The sequence below is a fragment of the Mustela putorius genome, unplaced genomic scaffold, assembly GCF_011764305.1.
Source record: "Mustela putorius furo isolate JIRA1106 unplaced genomic scaffold, ASM1176430v1.1 tig00003869_pilon_pilon_pilon, whole genome shotgun sequence".
Lineage (NCBI taxonomy): Eukaryota > Metazoa > Chordata > Mammalia > Carnivora > Mustelidae > Mustela > Mustela putorius.
In genome coordinates this window covers 4,447,047-4,469,232 of record NW_025422021.1, presented here as the reverse complement: position 1 = coordinate 4,469,232, position 22,186 = coordinate 4,447,047, and the positions used below count along the sequence as shown (strand labels likewise).

Genomic DNA, 22,186 nt, shown 5'->3' with positions numbered 1-22,186 from the left:
CTTGCCAATAAATTTTTGTTTGAATAAATGTCTTTATAAGCACCAGAATTTGGTCTGAGATCACCTCTCATTAAAATCAAGTAGGGGGGCACCTGGGTGGCTCAGCTGGTTAAGCAACTGCCTTCAGCTCAGGTCATGATCCTGGAGTCCCAGGATCAAGTCCTGCATCAGGATCCCTGCTCGGCAGGAAATCTGCTTCTCCCTCTGACCTCTCCCCTCTCATTCACTCTCTCTCTCAAATAAATAAATAAAATCTTTAAAAAAAAAAAAAAAAACAAGTAGGAAAGTTATAGGATAGGGAGTAGTCAAACTCCTACTTACTGCAAACTTTTTGGCAATTATTGTGATGTACCCAGGTGCTATTATGAACAACCTAACAATTACGTGTGGCCCAACTGGCTTAGGTCAGTTTGCTTCAGGCTAGTCTTTTTTACTTTTTCTCCTTTTTTAAGATTTATGTATTTATTTTAGAGAGAGAGAGAGAGAGAATGTGTGTGTGTGAGTGGGGGTAGGGGCAGAGGGAAAGAATCTCTAAGCAGACTCTCCTCTGAGTGCAGAGCCCCAAGCAGAGCTTGATTTCACAACCCATGAGATCATGACCTGAGCCAAAACCAGGAGTTGGACATTTAACCAACTGAGCCATCCAAGTGCCTTAATCTTTTCTCGAATCAAAAAAATATATTAACTTAGATCAATGGTTAATTCATTCCTTATGGAATGCATACACACACAGGATAAATCAAAGGAGTGGAAATAAAGTGAAATTAGAAATCAAAATAACACAACTTTTAAAAATTTTAGTATTGAAGCTGGTAAAGTTTCAGTGAGTTGATATATGGCAATTGGCATCAAAAAGTAACACCATTTTCTGGAGAGGAAAATAGGTCAAATTTATCATGAACCATAAAAGTAAATGCTCCACCTATAACCACATGAAAGGATGTTGACATCATTAGCTATCAGGATAAGGCAAATGAAAATAACTGTGAAATATCCCTCTGTACCCACTAGAATGACTATAATCAAAAAGACTGATAATAACAAGTATTGACAAGGATAGGGAGAAATTAGAACACTCCAACATTGCTGGTGGAAATGGAAAATAGTGCAGCCATTTTGGAAAACAATCTGGTGGCTCCCCAAAAGTTTAAACATTAGAGCTACCATATGACCCAGCAATTCTGCTCCTAGCTACATATTCAAGAAGAATGAAAATTGGTGGCGGGAGGGATATTGGGGAGAGTATATGCTATGGGGAGTGCTAAGAATTGTGTAAGACTGATGATTCACAGATCTGTACCCCTGAAGCAAATAATACATTATTTGTTAATTTTAAAAAATGTAAATCTGTATGTGAATGTTCAGAGCAGCATTATTCATAATAGTCAAGAAGCAGAAGCAACCCAAATGTCCATCAACTGAAGAGGAATGGGTAAATAAAATGTGGTGTATCCATATAATGGAATAATATTCAGCCAACAAAAGAAATGAAGAAGCACTGATGCATGCCGCAACATGGGGGAATCTTGGAAACATTATGCTAAGTGAAAGAAGCCTGTCACTGAAGACCATGTATTGTATTATTCCATTTTTACAAATTGCCCAAATAGGCAAATCCATAAAGAAAGGAAGTACATTGGTGGTTGCCTAAAACTGAGAGGGCTGGGGGCAAATGAGAATGACTGCTAATGGGTGTGGGGTTTCTTTTGGGGATGAGAATTTTCTCAGATTGAGTGCAGTTATAGTTACATGTCTCTATAAGTAATCCTAAAAAACACTGAACTGTATACTTTAAATAAAAGCATTGTATGACATGCAATTATACCACAACATGGCCATTGTAAAAATTAGTAATGTTCAATCTCTTTGACCCAGTAACCCTAAGCATCAGTTTGAACCATAGAAAGTTACCAGTATTTTTGACCTACAAAATAGCAACTTAATATAGCTATCCTAAGATGGAATCCAAGGTTTATTTATAAAGAAATTCATTCATTATAAGTTTATTAGGACATGATTTTTAAAGATTTATTTATTTTAGAGAGAGAGAAAGCCCACATGAGCAGGCACAGAAGTAGAGGGAAAGGGAGAGAGGGAATCCTCAAGCAGACTCCCCGTTGAGTGTGGAGCCCACAAGGGGCTTGATCCTAAGACCCTAAGATCATGACCTGAGCTGAAATCAAGAGCAGGCCACTCAACCAACTGAGCCACCCAGGAGCCCAGAACATGATTTTGGAAAAAATCTAAATGCTGAGGGGGAAAAAAAAATATTAAATGAACTATTATATAATTACATAGTAGAACATAATGCAAACACATAAATTAGCTCCTTGAAGAAGTGTTCAAAGCATGACAAAATACCAGTTATGCCACATGATACAAATTTGGAAATATATCTTCATTCATAGGCAAAAAAAGTTAAATATAAGGAAATACACCAAGAATATTAACAGAATTATTTCTGAAAGTGAGGATTATGGGTGATTTTAGTTTTCCCTTTATTTTTGTACTTTGCAAATTTTCTATAATAAACTTGCATTACTCTTATAATTTGAAAATAATCTTTCACAAAAGGAAAGGAAAAATAAAACAAGAAAAACTAAGATGGCTAATTCAAAGATAGCCAAATGTACTTGGAATTCTACTAAATTTCACTTTTAATCAAAAAAGAATTTGACTTAAGTTTTCAAAATTCCTATTCAAGTATTTCAGCCTCTAAGGTGAAAAGAAGAAACCCTATTTTTTTTTCAGACAATAACACTAAACTAGTTATTCAAAGACTAGTCAATCTGTCTTAATTTGAAAGCTTTGCTAACCAAGAATCCACAACACCCTGTTCTAATTCTTTAGAAATAATTCTTCCGCTGTCAAGTGCTTATTTATTTCTGATCTGCAATTGCATATCATCCTCCCTTGTCCAAGCTATGTATAAATCAGAAATAGAGTTTATATGACAGTTTTTTGTCATTTTGCACTTTTAGAAGTGACTTGACTAATAGGAGTACTTCATGTCCCGCCAGCTAGTAAAAGCCATAGATGTATCATTGGTCCCTGAAAATCAGAATGTACTGAACTTCTCTCAGCTCCTGACCTTTCCTTCCCAGATGCCCCAGAGTCCTGTCCATCCAGTCTACATCTCCACAGCCTGGCAGTGTCAGGTTTAAGGTTATCAAGTCTCTTAACACCCCCAGTTCAGTTGATGGTAGTTTGACACCATAATGCTAGTGTGATACTCCTGAGAAGATATAGCCCAGAGACCCTTGAGGTAAACTCAATAAAAAGACAACACTTTCTTATACTTCAAGTTTAGCGCCTAAGACACACACTTTATGTGAACACCTGGAGTTCAGAGAAAAACAGAAAGAGATTCAATTGAAGAGTCCATCACAATTTATCATAGTTATTTGAGAAGGAGCTCTGGATCAAATCCTGCTCCCTAGTAAAAGATGCTATTTTATGGTAAACCCTTTTGATATTACCTAGCCTTAATAAAAGCACACTCATACAAGTAGAAACTACAGAAAAAAATTATTGAATTACCTAATTTATAAGAACTGTACATCTAGTCACTACTTAAAGTTATGTTATATACTTACATAGTTACTTCATTTATTGTCTGTTTTTACCACAAGAATTAAACTCGGAGAGTAGGAATTTTTGCCTTTCTTATTCATGAGTTTAACTCCAGTCCTGGGGACCGTGCCTCAAACATAGTGTCTGTTGAGTAGAAGCTCAGTCAGTAGTGAGTGAATGGTTCCTCCACCCAATGGAACACTATTCAGCTGCTAAAAATGATGTTCAGATCGATGATCACTCAAAAATCCTCTCCATTCTGCATTGGAACAGTTACTACCATGTAAATTATTTAGTTCATTTATTTTATGTTTCTGCTCTTTCATGTTCTTGCTAAATGCAAACTACCCTCCAAGGTTTTGCAAAGTACATGGAAAGACATAGAAAGAAAGATGCTGCAACTAAGCACTTATCATTTCCTTGGTAACTCTTAGAAATATAAAAAAGAGAAACTAAGAAAGCAGGAAATTACATATGCCAACATTACCAGCCATCTGATGACATCAGAATTTCTGCAAGGGGCCTGCAAACTTACATGCATACCAAGTGTTACTTGCATCTGAAATATAAAATGTACCCGGTAGAAACTGCCCTTCATTTTGTCAATTGTTGTATTACTGATTTTTTTTAAACTGCCTGATTATTTGGTCACTATATATTTTCCAAATTGTTAGTCAAAATCCAGCTGCAATCATTAGGGACATGTGAAAAAATGTTACACTATAAAATACTAGAACAACTCTTAAGAACAAACAATAATCACTTTTGAAATAGTGTCTTCTTACATCTGAGATGTCAGACTTGGACTTAAACCTTTGAAAAGGATAAAGATGAAGAGATTTTTGTGCAGTTAGATATGAATATAAGTCAAGCACAAGACCAAATCTGGAACAGAGTGACCATTTTTTGGTGAATGTGAACCCCTAAGATGGTCCCAACAGGTAGACCTGCTTTCTTAACCTGAAGTTAGACTGCCTAAGGAAGAGGCAGAGAATAGAGCTAAAAGTCCACAACGATAACCTGAGTTCTGACAGGGCCTGTATTGGTAATGGTTTTCCTGTAGATCTTGTTTGTTTCTGAACCTCTCAGTAAGATATAATCAAGGGAATACATAGAATATGAACAAATGAGTCTCTAAAGCTCTTGTAGTCTCACAGTGATCATATGGGACCTGAGTAATAGCTCTTAAAAGGCAAATAGTGCAGTGACTAGCCAATTTAAATGCAGATAAAGTATTGTGATCAAAGAGTTAGGAGATTTCATCCAGAATTTTCTAGGACTGAATTTTATTGATCAAGTATAACTTGAAATCAAGAGCCTTCTGCGAGGACTTCTAAAACTTTTTTGCTAAACACTGATGATGATGATGATGATGATGATGATTAGAGGGGGGAGAGAGAGAGATCATGGAGGGAGGGGCAAATGGAGAGGAAGAGAGAGAATCTCAAGCAGATTCCCCACAGAGCACAAGCCTGACATGGGGCTCAGTTTCACAACCCTGAGATCATGACCTGAGCCAAAAACCAAGAGTCAGATGCTTAACCAGCTGAGCCACACAGGGATCCCTAAACACTGATTTTTAATAATAATTTCATTGCCACCTGATCCTAACTTAATTGGAATATAGGTAGAAAGGGGGTAAAATGAGATAAGAACAAAAAAGCCACTTCTTATAATTAGTTAATTCACAGCTCATTTAGAATTTGAGGATCCAAAAGACAATAAATAGAGCATTAATAGAAAGCACATGAACTTACCTGGTGGAATTGCAATACTATTAGCCATGTGCACAAGATATTTTTCAAAATAATAACTATTTGAGAAGTACTTGTTGAAAAGTACCTTTGTATAGAAACTAACTCTTCAAAAGATGACAGAAAAAAACCTGTCTGTCTTGCTTCCATTAAGCTGATTTTATTAAACTGACTAGTTGGGGATTGGCTATTATGGCAGAACTAAAGCTTGCAGCCATACCTAAAGACTTAAAAAAAAAAAAAATCAATCCTATGCCAGTCAAATTCCATGCAAGTCACACATCTGTGAGCTGCATTCGGTCTTCGGGGACCCCCAGTTTGTCACTCCTATCAGCAAGACATATTCAATTTCCCTCTTCCTCACCAAAATGAATTGTAATACCTTTTGCACATTTGACATCTCACCAGGATCCTAAACATTAGCTTTGCACAATCAGGAACAGCTTAAAAGTGTAAAGCCAAGAGCTTATCAAATCCTTCCCAGTTCTCGGTTGGAAGTCTCAGGCCTGCTGTAAATAACAGAACTCCAGCTTCTGCAAGTCTCATTAGCATCATCCGTCCACCATCCTCAACACCAACTGGCAGGGCAGCATCTTCCATAACGAATTCCTGGAATGTGGCCAGTCCCGGGAAGCCAAGCTTGGCTGGCTGCATCCCATCTTGGCAGGGTGTCTGATCATGCTGGCATGAAGGAGAGCAGCAGGGTAGCTGAACATTCTGAATTAGAAGCTGGGAAGTGGTGACCACACACTAAAGAAACCCTGTAGAGATTAGCTAAAGAACTTCAAGCTACAACTGCTGATATGGCAGCTGTTGGAAAGTGATTGCAATAGACAGTCTTTATGCAACACTGCAATAAGAAATGGTTCCTTTGGGGACCAGGTATGGGTAACCTGGGAAAGGCAGGTGAGAGCCCATGTTCACTTCCATAGGCCAGGTTTCATCTGGTCTGCCCTCACACCTTGATAGATCATCAGTGTTTGCTCTCATCCAGGTCTCATTTTATTCTGCAAAATAATGCCTCTCTTCACTCACCCAAGAATACCAAAGTGATAAACTAATTGGATGCAAGCAGCATAATCATACCACCTAAATCAGCTAGCTTACACATATCACTGAAGAACAGGGACATTTGCTAGAAACTCACGAAGTAAACCAGGGAATTCCAATCATCTCCTTTGTATGATCTGCCTTTGTGTGCACTTCCAATGTAATTTACAGAACTAGTAATTTCTCAGTATGTAATTTAAATTACTAATATGTGTCGATGGTAGACTATTATTTCACTCAAAACTCTAACCAGTGCTGATAAAATTCCTGCTATTGTGCTAGAATTTTAAAGAGTATGATGATTTTAAAGTCACTAAAAGTGAAATTTTTAGGTAGGGTCTGGATGACTCTCTGTCAAGTGAAGATTCCTTCATTGGATGAAGGCAGGGTTGGTGGGAATTATCTTAATGACCTTTCCAGACTTTTCCATCAACTTTATGTGATACAGCACAGCCACTGAAATATAGGCATTGAATTTTCAAGAAGCACAGTATGATCTTATACACAATTGCTTTAGATACATAAACAACCCAGAAATGAATATACTACATTTAATTTTCGGTTTATCCTGGGTAAATAATTTACTGATTCTCATATTGTAAAATGTTTGGAATTATACCAAACACAACACAGCTGATACTCTCCAGAAGCTGACATTTTAAGATATCAGGATCTACAAATCATATTACGCTAAATGTGCGATAAATTTCCCACTATCCATACAAATGGTGGCAAAATCACAAAAAAGGTTCAAATTATTTTAGTCTTACTTTGAAATAGATGACAACATTTCATGAAGTTCTTTAATGGTAAGTGCTACCTTTAGCACTTTACATCTCTATCTATTTTATCCCTCACCACAATGCTATTATGGGGGTCCCGAGGCTAAGAAAGATTGAGCAACTTGCTCAAGGTCACTCAGCTAATTAGCAGCAGGGCAAAGACTTGAATCTGCTTTGGAAACTGTCTGATTTGGAGTCCCCTACCTAGCACTGAGTTTGGGACTTACAGTTCTCTTCCTTGTTCCCTTACTTACAGGCCATACTGAAAGTTATGTTGCTTAAGTTAATACTGGGGAGTATGGGAGGAGGTTGTCTGAAGCTGGCTGGCAGACTGAGGAAAACTAATTTGAGTTTTAAAATGGGGACTGAACAAAGTTGGCAGGGCTCTGCAAAAAAAGAGGTATAAGCAAGCTACTACTATTGTAAATAGGTTTAGTATTCCCAAAAGCTATCTGTATCTTGGAATGAGAGCTATAAAACTTTTCTTGCCCTTTGACTCAGTAATTTCAGTCTTTGGAATATACCCCAAGGAAATAACACAAAAGAAAAAGGTAATTTGTTCAAGATGTTCATTCAGGGGCTATTTTGAATTAGTGAAAAACTGGAAATAACCCTAATTTCCAGTAATAGGACAGTGACTAAGCAAACAAGGTTATGTAGAAAAAGAAAAAAAAAACTTCATAATCTCTAATAATGGCAAATGTAGACTACATTCACATGTGGACATATATGTAAGAAATAACTCTAAAAAGTAGAATTCAAATTAGCATACGCATAGTCTTATGCTGAGACTTTTCTTTTTTCCTTGTGCCAAGTAAAATACTCTGTGCATTAACAATCACACGAGAGAAATGTAAATTTATAAAGACGCATATGCCTCATTTCATTGTTGTAACTCCAGTAGTGGAACTGGTATATAAGCTATCCTTAATAAAAATGTATAGACATAGACCACTTATATAGAGCTAGTTTTTGAACTGAGACCAGACTGTATCTGGCATGTATTGATGTACTATCAGTGAGAGCTAATTTTTAAGAGGACTTACTATGTGCTAGGCGTTCTTCCAAGTTCTCTCCCTGTATTCTTTCATATAATCCCCCCTATAGCTCATGAGATAAGTATTACTACTATCATCTCTCTTCCAAGAGGAGGAAATTGGAGCACAGAACAGCTAAGCAACTTGCCCAAGTTCACCAAGGCTATGGCAGAGATGGATTTTCAACCAGGCTAGACTGTTGCTATGACCTCTTTGCAGCCATTATGCCACAACATCTTCTCTTATTTGAAAGAAGTTTCTAGATCTTGTCCTTTCCTAGTAATCATTTCTAGATTTTGTTTTCTGCTTTTCTTCTTCACCACTTCTGTTTTGTCTATAATATATAGAATCCTTGCAGGAAAGAACAATAACCAGATATAGAAGTTGAGGTAAAATACTCTCCATCTAGTGTCACCTGCATGAACATAATCAACTTGCCTGAACTGGTAAGACTTCATCCAAGAAGTAAGACTAGAGTAGGGTTTTTAAATCAGGTGAGGGAATTGTAGAGGCTGAAAAATAAAATGCTATTGTGGGCACATGGGATAATTGCAAATGAGAAAAAATATAACACATGGAGGAAATGTGATACTCAAACAATGTTGAATCTAAGAAATAAGTTGCCTGAGGATAAGTGACAAATATAGAAGAACATTTAAATCTCTTGGGAAAATGGTAATTTAAAAATAAAAATTTATGGTTTATATTTACCTAGTATCTTATATTTTATAAAATATTTGTAGTTTATGATCATATTTAATTCTCGTGCTGTAAATGGTGAATAGTATAGTTGATGGGGAAAAAACAGAGAATCACAAGATTGAGTGTCTCACCCAAACCAGGCCCATTTATCCACAGTGGGGCCGGACCTCCGTCCCAGCCCTCATTCTCAGTAGAGCTGTTTAAGTCAAAGCCAGGTGCAGAAAATCATTCAGAGCCCATGAAGCCCTAGGCCATAAGTAAACAACCACTAAGAGAAGTCCAGAAAACAAATCTAACATAAGCACAATCAGAGATGAGAATTAAATATATAACAGGATCCTTTCAAATGAAGGAGGCAGAGTAAAGACAGAACTACCATCCATCAACTAAACTATTTGGGAAATGTGGGCAGGTGGTTATGTGTTTGGAAAAACATAAAACTTGAATCCTATTATCTGAATCCTTATAAAAGGCACATTATTATAAGACTCTCACATTTGGTACAAAATAACATTTTTGCTTTATCAGTACATTCCATGGAAGCATTTGCAGAGTGAATGAGGCAGCCTCCATTGTATACATCCCTAAACACCCTCACCTTCACCTGACTCTGTCTTATGGAAGCCTAGGCTTTCTTGAAAGATCAGAGCAAATGCTGCCTGTTCCTAGAAGCCTCTTCAAGTTCTTCAGGTGATAAACTTTCCCTTTCCCAGGCATTCATAGCATGTTCTGGGTCATCTTATTGATGATCTTGCCTTCTGCCTTGTTCAGCGCCAGGATAACATAACACATTTGGGATTTATCTTTGTGCTTCCTACAGCCCCAACACAAGTGTCTTCACACTGTAGTTTTTCACTGAATTGGTGAGACATTGTCTGAGGTCCTATCAAGCTCTCCCCCATAGACTCATGAGATGCTTACTACTACAGTTATTATTATTATCATCTCTCTTCCAAGAGGAGGAAATTGGAGCACAGAACAGCTAAGCAACTTGCTCAAGGTCACACAGGCTATGGCAAAGAAGGAATTTGTTGTTGCTGTGCCTATATGCAGCCACTATGCCACACATCTTCTCTTACTTGAAAGAAGTCTTTCTTTCAAGACATAAACTGCAAAGGTTTATAAACCTTTTCCGGGATTTGGGATACTCAAGTTTAACTACAGGTATGACCTCAGTAAAGGACTCTCTTCACTTAAAAATCTTGTCTCCTTATAATCATATTTTACTCTAACCTTTTGTACCAGAACATTTGCATTCATTTAATGCATTAGTAATTAGCACTAGCAAATAGCAAGCTTACATCCAGAAGGTTACATTATAAAGTGTCTTTTTTAATCAAATAGGTATATGGCAGTCATCAAACAAACTAATTTGAGATTTGCTTTTACACAAATTTCATAAATATCCTACCAGATTTTATGCAATATGAAGGTAAGAGCTTCAAAGCAGAAAGAACCCCAGCTTTTTGAAGAGTCTCTCTTTTAATACGAGCTGGTGAATAAACTGTGGTGAAAGAACTTAAAATTTCAGAAAAAAATACATCACTTCTACTAAAGTCAACTGTTCTTTGGGGATAAAAAAATAATGTTTTTTTAATTAGTAATTTAGAATAATGATTAAATAACATTCATTTTATTGAGATTTTTATAAAGAACTGAGAAAACAATTCTTCATAGTAGTTATGAAAACACAAGAGCAAGTGTTGAGTTTCTGAAACACAATCATCTTCCTAATTCCCTATCTTCCCTTGGGCCATGTGTGGTGGTGGTGTGATCCTCAATTAAAAAGCTTGCTTATAAGGAAGATAAAGACCTAGGAAAGAATACTACTGAGGCTTGCAATGAAAAGTAAACTAAGAAAAAGATGAAGTAATTATTTTCAATTTTACCACATTCTATGAAATATCCAAAATTTCTATTACATTTTGTGTAACATGAGAAAAGCTCTTTGATCCATGAATAGGTTAATCTAACAACGATTCACACAAGTTTTGTCCTTTTCAGGGAAAAGAGCAATCAGTGATCAAGGAGCATACAAGTCACAAAAGGCATGAAAACTTACTTTTTCATCATCTTCAGTAAATGGAGCACCTTCAGGAATCTTGTTTATTGCTTGGGCCACACCAATAATCTCACCATCACTGCTTCGGATAGGCATGCACAATAGTGACTTTGTCTTGTATCCAGTTAGCTTGTCAATTTCATCATTGAATCTTCGATCCTAAAAATAAGACAGAGAGTGCATTAAATGCATGTGTGTTGTTGTCAGGCAGAAGGAGAGAGAAGTGTATTTCTGTGTATGATGTTTTATCACCAGGAATTTTACCCAAAGAATTCTTAATAATAATACCAGATTTGATTTCATGTTGAAGTCACCAAAGGAACATAAATGAAAATAAATCACTACCATAGTTGTTAAACATGGTCAATGATGAAAAAAACTTTAAACCCTCAAAGTTAGAGAAGAGGCAAGTGTTTGTTTTTTGGATTTTTTTTTTTTTTTTTTTTTGAGAGAGAGGGTACACACACTTGAGAGCAGGGGAGAGGCAGAGGGAGAGAGAGAGAAAATCTTAAGTAGGCTCCATGCACATCATGGGGACCATCACAGAGCACAACACGGGTCTCAATCTCAGGACTCTGAGATTATGACCTGAGACAAAATCAAGAGTTGGTTGTTTACCCAACTGGGCCACCCAGGTGCCTCCCAGCGGCAAGTGTTTTTAGTGGAACTCCACTCTATGCTATTTACTCAAATCTGTTATTTCACATAGACAACTGATTATGAAGTATCATAAAAGAAAAAGACCATAAATTCATATTAAGTACTATGAAAAAAATATGCAGAAAAGCACCGCTTTACTTCTGGTCAAAATGTCCTATGAGAAAAGAACCTATGAGCTCACAATGATACTATTAAAAAAACAAAAACAAAAACAAAAAAACAGTGTCATAAGAGGGAGGAGAGAGAAGTCTTCTTTATAGAATGTCAGCTTTAAAAATGTAGAAGGAATGGTAAATTATATATTATTTATTTCACAACTACCAATATAATAATATACACAGGCAAGGATCACCAATGGATGCTAATACCACTGTGTAGAATGTGGTTATATGGTGGTTATGTGGAAATATTGTTAAAAAGAATATTCACAAAGTCTCAGGGTACCACTCCAATGACTCCCTCTTAAATTCAAAGAGAAAATGATGTCTTTATAGTAAAGACACAGGGTAGACACAACGTTAAACAAGTAATCAAACTTAACATTACCACTCATGAGCCAAAATAATATCATACGCCTCCTGATGGAATGCAATGTGATGAGGACATCATCAAAAACATGGAGTGTTCTTGTCAAATGTGTAACATGTATCTGACCATTCAGGAAAAGAAAACTAAGAAAAATGCAGATTATTGGTCATTCTATCAGAAGCCTGACTTGAACTCTTCAAAAATATCAGTATTGGGGATGCCTGAGTGGCTCAGATGGTTAAGTATCTGCTTTCGGCTCAGGTCACGATCTCCAGTCTCTGGGGATCCAGTCCCACACTGGGCTCCCAGCTCAGCGGGGAATCTGCTTCTCCCTCTCCCTCTGCCTCTCCCCCTGCTTGTGCTCTCTCTGCCTCTCTCTCTCTCAAACGAATAAATAAAATCTTTTCAAAAACATCAATATCGTGAAAGACAATACTTTTAATATAAAAATAAAATAGGGCCATGGGAGCTGTGCTGGTTTAGAGAAGACTTAAGAGACCTGAAATCTAAATAAAATGTGTGATCCTTCACTGAAAATTATTGTGGAATTTCTGGGTGTGGAGGGGTGACAAATAGAGAAAGTTGTAGTATTGTTCTATCAACATAAACTTTCATAGGTGTGATAGTGGTATTGTAATTAAGTAGGAGAATGTTCTTTTTTTAGAATATACATGTTACAGTATTTTGGTGTGAAATGTCATAATACTTTCATATGGTAAGAAAGAGAAAGAAAGGAGGGAGGAAGAAAGGAAAGAGAGAGAGAAAGAGAAAAGAAACTGGCTCTTGAAAAAGGTAACAGAGGCTCTTTGCCCAGCAGGGACCCTGCTTCTCCCTCTCCCTCTGTCTACTTCCTTGCCAACTTGTGCTCTCTCTCACTCTGATTCAAGTAAATAAATCAAATCTTAAAAAAAGAAAAGAAAAGCTAACAGGGACTAAAAATGCTCCAAGGAAGATGATTAACTAGATTCTGGCTCACTGCTTCAAGCGAGGGACTGAGTGGAGTGAAGCTTCTCCCAAGGACTTCAATATTCTTTCTGACAAGATACTTAAAAAGCAATGAAGGCCCATTGTCTACTACCATCTAGAGCTATGAATTTCATCTAAGAGTCAAGGGAGGCTGACTGTGGACAGGTGACGCCTCAAAACCAAACACTGTTGGCCTTCTGATGAGTTATCTCTCTATTTATCATCTTTGTTATCTTCAGTACCACAAGGACAGGAGCCCTTAACTCCATACTAAGACCTGGTTTTGGTCTGGGGACTCATCCAAGCTATCCTAACCTTAGTTAGGGGAGGGAAGAGCCCTGAAGGAGAGAGGGAAATAAAAACCCAGATTAACCAAATCTCCTGCTCAAAATGAGCCTGCAACCAAATTTTCAGAAAAGCACTAATTTGTATTAATTTTTTAAAAATTCACCGAGGAACAATTATGCACCAAGCTGTGAGCTAGGAGATACAGCAGGAAGCAAGAGAGGCATCATCCCTGCCTTCACAGAACCTGCAATCTAGTAGTTGAGGCAGATGACATATAAATGTATAATCATGTGCTGTAGTAAGTGATACTAGGAAAAGAGAAGGGTGTTATGAGAGAGACTTAACAGGAGGTACCTATGTCTATGGTCTATCTGAAAACAGGATAAGTAAGCTATAGCTTGCATCATGAGTAGGGATTAGCCAAAAAAAAGTTGAGAAGAAGTTTCCAGGAAGTTAGAACAATACCCATGAAGGTCCCGAAGAAGGAAAAAACTTAGTAAGTTCCCCCAACTCCAATGTCAGTGTGGCAAAAGCACAGGGAGTCAAAGGGAGAAAGGAGGGAGGCAGGGGCCAGATGGCGGCAAGCCTTACAGGTTTGGAAAGGAGTTATAACATTAACCCTAAGTACAGTGGAACATCATTGAAGATCTTGAAGCAGAAGATGATATGACTCATTATCCAGCAATTAGCATTCCCTGAAATCACTTATTAGTTTACTTGTTCTCCCTCTGTTAGTATGTAAGATCTAAAACAGCAGAGATTTTATTTCGTTTCCGGCTTCCTACTGGCATATCATAGGTACTCCACAGTAGTTTTTTTTTTAGTCATAGGAATTTTTTTTAAGTTTGTACTGCAATTATGCAAAATATAGAAAAGTTGGAAAGGACCTAAGGCTCCACATTTCATTCCTTAGTGTATATTTAGAATACTTTTGCACATGTACAGAAAAGAAATACATAAATGTTGACTGCAACATCAATTATGAAAAGAAAAAGAAGTGAAAAACCATTTATTTCAATTTTGGTCAATAGAAAAATAAATTATGATCTCTTGTTCTGATATCATACTATGCAACAATTTTAATGAGTAAACTAAAGCTACTTATATTAACATGAACAAATATCAAAAACATGTTAAGTAAAATAAACAACCTATAATCTGATACCATCTATATAATACCACTAATATTTAAAAACAATCCTAAACACAAGTATGGGTTCAAATATGTACCAAAAGTATAAAACATACATGAGAATAATAAACTCTAAATTTATTTAAGTGGTTACCTCTGGGAAGGAAGGGGAAATAGTGTCAGAGAGGGGTACAGAGGAGGTTTCAACTCTACCAACAATTTTCTTTCTTTAGAAAAAAAGAACAATTGTGAAGCAAATATAATACAATGTGAAGATTTTATAAACCTAGAGGGCCTATTTCCTTCTAAATGCTTCAATATTTTATAATAAAAAGTTTAAAACCATGTTTAAAAAATTAAGAACTTTGTGGAAGATAATACAGGCTTGGAATATGAGAAACCAATTAGGAAACTTCAATGGTCCAGGCAAGGCAAGAGGATGGTCTGAATTAAGAGAAAGGCAATGAAGGTAAGACAGATAGGTTGGAAGTTGCATCTACAGAACTTCCTGATGGGTTAGTTGAGGTTGGGAGGGCTAGAAAAAGAAGAGTATATCTCTCATTTTAATTTGAGAAACTATGTGACTCATGTAAGAAATGAAATTTAAGAAATTTAAGAATTTAAGAAATGAAACAGATTAACAGGGGGAAAAAAGAGAGAGGCAAACCGTAAGACAGACCCTTAACTATAGAGAACAACCTAAGGGTTGTTGGAGGGATGGGTGGTGGGTGGGCTAAATGAGTGATGGGTAATAATGAAGGCACTTGTGATGAACACTGGGTATTATATGCAAGTGACGAATCACTAAATTCTACTCCTGAGACTAATATTCAGGAGTAGAATACTCCTACACACTATATACTATAGGTCAACTAACTACAATTTAAATTAAAAAATTTAAACAAAAAAAAATTGAGAAACTATGGATTAAAGTGCCATTTACTGGAATGGAGGAGATGCAGATTAAGGTGAAAGTCTACATAAAGAAACACAAGAAGGTTGATGAATCAGTTTATTAAGTGAGGTGATGTGCATCTTGTGACCTCAATCACAAGCTGTGTGTGAAAATTACCTGAGAAGATTTTCAAAAGACCAGAGCCTGGGCTCCATCCTAAACTGAATCAATGAAATTAGGCATTGCCATTTTTTAAATGTTTATAGGTGATTCTCATATGAGAACAACTGTCCTCAATCATAAGGAGATTAGTTACTAGTGAGATCAATAAAATTCACTGAAAGGGAGTGGCCTAAGATAGGAAGAACTGAGGAGAGCACACATATTCTAGTGGTTGCATATCAGATGGGATGGATTGTGTTAGTCTGGACTTAAAAACCCACTCTGGAGTAGACATGGCCCATCTGTTCTTACCTTTATGATAATATGCGTCTCTGGAGAAGGGCCCCATCCACCTAAGTCCAACTCTGCATAGACTAGCCACAAAGACTGTGGGGGTATTCATTGTCAAACTATCCAAAGCCCCATGAGAACAATAGACATGGAGATGCTTCAGCATGACTGGGGGCACAAAAATATTAATAACCCTCCAATCTCCTCTCCAATTCTCTGTATCCATCTGATAAACTTCTAACACAAGGAGAAAAAATAATTATGTTGACATACGTGGTGTTAATCTTCCAATTTAAAAGCTGTGCTGAAAGATTTATCTCATTAGGTTTTAGTGTTTAAAAAAATGTAATTCATCTTAAAATATGCTTTGTCCAAGTCTTCATTACACTATTTCTGGGATGAGTCTCACAAATTAACTCAAAAACTTGATAGAAGCCATCTAATGGGAGGTGAGAAGAGCTGATATAATTGTACACTTTCTTAATGTTTATTAATCTCTAGACTAATTTCCTAATTTTAAGAAAATTAAGAAAGTTGAGCATAAAACTGAGGTATAAATTAATTATAGGAAAAGAAGAAAACTAGGTAAATAATTAGTTAAAGAAACATATTTCTCTGATGTGATATAGGGAAGGAAAGTTTAAAAACAGAAGACAGCAAAAAAAGATAGATTTCTCTTGCCAACCAATGACCACAAATGAGTATAGTAATAAGGGAAACATAGGACATTTTGGAAGATGTAGCTGGAGGCCACATTTAGTGTAAGGTCAGAAAAAATCCTCCAAAGAAAGTGAAATGTTTAAGCTGACACAAAGAATCAGTGTCTCAGAAAGACAAAATAGTACCCAAAATGCAAAGCAGTAGAAAACTGTTAAGTTTGAGGAATTGGAAGAAGTTGAAGATAGCTCTCAAATGAAGAGTCTGATATGGGACAGGAAAAGCTGGCTGGAGACTCATGAAGGGGTACCTAGTGACCTGGTTTAGAATTGTTAATTTATCACAGGAAGAGGAGGGCCCTGGAGGGTTTTAAGAAAGTGGATGGGAATGATAAAACTGATTCTTCACTTTAGAAATACCACTCTGGCTTACATGTGAAGAATGGATTGGAAGCAACAGATCTAGGTGAGAGACAGACCATCTCTGGACTGTGATGGTGGTTAATGATGGTGGGGGTGATGGGAATGGACTGAGTTGAAAGATATTCAGGTGGCAGAATCAGTAGGACTTGCTGATTAATTTGATGAAAGTTTGCAAAGGTGTAAAAAATGACTCCAAATGTTAGGTACAGGTAGCTGGGAAAGTGGCAGAGTAACTCACTGAGTGAGAAACACAGGAAAGGACAGATTCAGAGGTGGGAATAGGAGTTCCCTTGTATACATTTTGAGGTTTAGTTGAGAATAGGTCATCCATACGGTGGTATTTCCCCCAAAGTAGTTTGAGAGATAAATAATATATATATATATATATATTTTCTTTTTAAATTTCAGGAAAAGTACTTAGAATGGAAAGTAGAGATAGTTTAGGTAAGAGATCAATAACTTTTTTTTTTAAGATTTTATTTATTTGTCAGAAAGAGAGAGGAAGAGAGAGTGAGCACAGGCATAGAGAATGGCAGGCAGAGGCAGAGGGAGAAGCAGGCTCCCCGCCGAGCAAGGAGCCCAATGTGGGACTCAATCCCAGGACACTGGGACCATGGCCTGAGCCGAAGGCAGCTGCTTAACCAACTGAGCCACCCAGGCATCCCGAGATCAATAACTTTTAACCTGAGGTCTTCAGGTGTTCATCCCACTCAATAGCAAAGAAGGCCAAGTAAGGAGGAAACAGGACCAATAAGGTAGAAACACTGGCCTATTTATTGCTGAAAATAGCAACTTGAATAGGAAACTAACAGATGCCTCTAGGTCTATAATGAAATATCACATGGAGAATAATGTCCAATTTTTACTCATCTCCCTTAGGACAAAAGAACAAGAAATGATCTATGACAGATAAGGTTTCTAATAAGTTAAAGTAGGGGCTTCTTTAATAAGGTTGTTAAAATCTGGAATGAGTTTCTCATGATTGTGGTAGACTCTTCTTGCTTTAAGTATTTTTATGTCATAATATTTTTCCTATCTCAAATATTTTAAGTATAACTATTCTTATAAAAAGTAGTGTAGAGATTTTCTCAGCCTTTTGTGCAGACCTATTTTTGCATATGATGCTATGACTTTTAATATTTAAAAGAAAAGTAATAAGGCCAAGAACAATTTTTACTTTTTGGCAATGGAACTGAACTCTGCCCGCTATATAGAGAACAGTAGTTTGGTACACTTCTTCCTCAGGATCTGCAGCCTATTCTACAAATTCCTCAGTCAAATGTGATGCTACATAGCACACCCAGAAAATTGGTCTTACCTATAAGATCCACTGAGGGTTTAGAAAGAATGAACTTCTGTAGTCTGAGTTTTCAGGTCCTTAAGAAAAGAGCTATGTTCGCTGCACTCAAGAATCCCAGCCAGCTCCAAAGAGACACAATTTAGAGACACAAAGGAGCATCAAAGCAAAAGGGAGTCCATCCCTTCTTTTCATCTTCTCTGAGAAACCACTCAAGGCTCCCCAAGGCAGGAGCCAGAGCTAAGAATTTTATCCAGGTCTCAGATTCATGACAAGCATGGATCACATAAGATCTCTTTCATCCTCTCTGTATTTAAAGCTTAACTCCCCAACACTTTATAGTAAAATTTTCCAGTGCTCATGATTAAGCCAAGAACTGGTCTTGAGCACCATTTAACCCATAAGGATGATTGTTTTAACAATTTCAACCCTAATTTGGGTTCTTCATAACCAAAATGATCAGACTTTTCAAATCTGAGAATGTCGACATGATGGTAATCTTGTTTTTAGAACATACATATGAGGAAACATGTAAATGCAAAAAGGCCCTATTAATTCTGTGCTGTGTTTAATGAATTTGTATCTGAGTCATTGTTTCCATAAATTATAGAGAAAAGGTGATACAAGATATTTGTGTATAGATGGTATTTCTTCTTTCTTCAGACACTTATACATTCATAGGAATAGAACAGTGGTTGGCAATCCTTGGGAACATTGGACTCATGTGAGGAGCTTTAGTGGACATTTAGCTTTAGGATAGTGGTCCTAGCCCCACCCCGACCAGTTAAATCATATAGGTGGGACGAGGGGCTGGATAGGAGATCTGACTTGGTTAAGAACCACTGAATTAGAGGTCCCTTATTAATAAGTCCAAGGCCTCCAGGGCTCTGAGGGGAATAGATTATAAACCTCTGCTTTAGAGCTTTCAAGACAAGTGTATGCGTTCACTTTGTTCTGTTTCGTTATGTTTTCCATCCACTTTCCCCCAAGGCTGAACCTACCAGGCCTGCACACCTTCTCCAGCACCCTACTATTTCACCCCTGCAAAGAAAGGTTTGGATAGGGCGCCTGGGTGGCTCAGTGGGTTAAGCCGCTGCCTTTGGCTCAGGTCATGATCTCAGGGTCCTGGGATCGAGTCCCGCATCGGGCTCTCTGCTCAGCAGGGAGCCTGCTTCCCTATCTCTCTCTCTCTCTCTCTGGCTGCCTCTCCATCTACTTGTGATTTCTCTCTGTCAAATTAATAAATAAAAGCTTTAAAAAAAAAAAAAGAAAGGTTTGGATAACAAGTTCAGTCCCATGTTTTATCTACATCTTTTTAAACTGCCAGATGGAATTGCGTAGAGAAGCTAATGGAAATATGAACTGTAAAAGGAATAAACCTTGAAACTCAAACTGATAGACTGCCAAACTGTCTGAGGCTTAAACAGAAATTGCTTTTATTGGTATATCAATTAGTAACACTCATTTGATCCTCATTAATAAAAGTATCTCCTTTACATTTATGATTTATCATAAACATGACTTATTCTCCAGAAAATTCTTAAAAGGCTAAGCTCTTGAAAATTTTGATCTGTCTTTAAAGATTACAAAAGTACTATCCTGCTTTTCTCCATACCAAGGATAACTAATTGTTCTGAATTGAGGTAAGGCTTGAGATTTTAATGCATAAAAACAAAGACATAATAACTAGATAGTTAATTCTTTGGGCCTCCTAAGTCAATGCTTGCTGAGAAAAGTACAAAATTTTCATTGCTATTCTTAATATGTATTCAGAAAATGTCATTCCCCTCCAGTAAGTAAAAATCTTGTCTCTCTGAATTCTTTCATAAAAATTCTTTAGATTTGAATAGTACAAAATATTACCCAAAATACATATGTTTTAGAGGCTTCTTTTTTTTAATGGACCTTAAGTGATATGGTGGGTGGTGGAGCAGTTTGCAAATACATAGAGGTCAGCCCTCTTTGGTAAATGTGTAATGAGCATAGTTTCATTTAAATCTTCCAAACTGAATTAGCAGTTAACCTATGCCATAAAAGAATTTAATATGAAGTTTCAAAACCACTGTTATTGTCACTTGAACTCGTTATTCAGTGTCATTGTCATTACCTAGTTGCTTGCATGGTTATCCATTTTAGTTATGTTGCTAAAGTCAACTTGGTTTGCTGGTGTTCTTTCTTCATTCTTCCCTTCTTAGTTGGCGCTTTTCTTTGGCCCTTACTATAGTCATCATGGCTATTTTTGTTTATCTTTCTTATGACAAATACAAATATATCTCAAGGCAAAAGACACAAGACAATGGAAAAACTACAACACAGTTGAAACCAAAACTGCAGTTGAGGTGGTACAAAAGAAAGTGATGAATTATTAAACTTCTTTAATAGAGAGCACAGATCCTTATTACAAATATACTTTAAGTCTACAGATATATTGTATGTAGAATTAAAATACAACTCCATGGCCTATAAGTTTTACTGTGTGTAACTAAAATGTCTGAGAAAAGGCCAGTACCTGAAGAGAAAGCTATGCAAAGAGTCAGCCAGAGGCACCTTCCTTCCTATTACAGAGCAGACATCCAAGAACTGCAGTGAATCATGGAGGTGAGGCTATAAGGTAGAACCAGGAAGGTCAAGAAGTCTGCAAATATGAAGAAGGTTTGATCAGCATGGAGTTGTGGTTCAGGCACCAAACAGTCAGGAACCAGGAATACAGGGAAAGCCAAGGACAAGACAGTAATGCATGAAAAACCAGATCTGGGTTGGGAGTATGAATAGAACAGTGATACACTAGAAACTTGATCTCACCATTTATTAAAACCTAACAAAGGGGAGTACTTGGGTGGCATCTGTTAAACTTCTGTATTTGGCTCAGGTCATAATCTCGGGGTCCTGGAATCCAGCCCTGTTCAGTGGGGAGACTACTTCTTCCTCTCCCTCTGCCTCTTACCCTACTTGTGCTCACTTGCTCGCTCTCTCTCTCTCTCTCTCTCTCTCTTCAAATAAATAAATAAATAAATAAAACTAACAAAGACCACCTCCAGCAGAAACCTCCTTGTACTTTTCAGGGCACCTGGGTGGCTCAGTGGGTTAAAGCCTCTGCTTTCGGCTCAGGTCATGATCCCAGGGTCATTGGATTGAGCCCCACATCGGGCTTTCTGCGCAGCGGGGAGCCCGCTTCCTCCTTTCTCTCTCTGCCTGCTTCTCTGCCTACTTGTGATCTCCCTCTGTCAAATAAATAAATAAAATCTTAAAAAAAAAAAATACAAAGAAACCTCCTTGTACTTTTCAAACTGTGGGCCATTGAGATAACCTGAAAAGTGGTCTCAAAATATAGCTAATTCCTTAGCAACTGTATCAGTCAGGGCCTGGCCTTTCCCACCCAGGCGCCCTAGTGCTCTCTAGGCTTTTAGCAAGATATAGCACCAGTCTAAATAGCCCTGCTATTTTTTAAGCTATCATTGTCCTGGCTATGAAATTTTTTACCATAAAAATTCAATCTAATTGAACTGCTACACAGACTGTCAAAAGAATTTGATATTTTCTGAAAATCACAGAGAACAAAGGACAAAAGGATTGCCAAGATACTATAGTTGGGCAACTTTCTGATATAGATGGATCTTTCAACTCTAAGAATCTGACCTTATCCACATTTAATTGCTAAACATCACAACATCATATGTGGCACAGTGTATATAATGCTAGAAGACATCCTGATTTAACAAAATGATAAATATTAGAAACTAAAAATTAGCAGTTTGACACTGGTTCACAAAACAAAATTCTCAACAAACTATTAAACCAGTAGATGATAAGTTTGAAAGAAAGTGATTAAGAACAAATCTTGCAGCCACAAGAGTGTTCAACCACTCAAAGTTCACATTAGAAAAGATCAGGCTCTTTCACTGGGAAGAAGTCTTGGAAGTCGCATGTC

The 22,186-nt window shown here is 37.1% G+C and overlaps 1 protein-coding gene across 2 annotated transcripts in view; it reads right to left on the bottom strand.

Annotated features, from left to right (window-relative positions):
• PDE11A (phosphodiesterase 11A) overlaps positions 1 to 22,186 on the bottom strand; it is a 427,278-nt gene that overhangs the window by 321,206 nt on the left and 83,886 nt on the right. For both annotated transcript variants that reach the window (XM_045066809.1, XM_004768993.3), the window contains exon 2: positions 10,961 to 11,119. In XM_045066809.1, the coding sequence (XP_044922744.1) occupies positions 10,961 to 11,119 (159 nt within the window). The remainder of the gene's footprint in view (positions 1 to 10,960; positions 11,120 to 22,186) is intronic.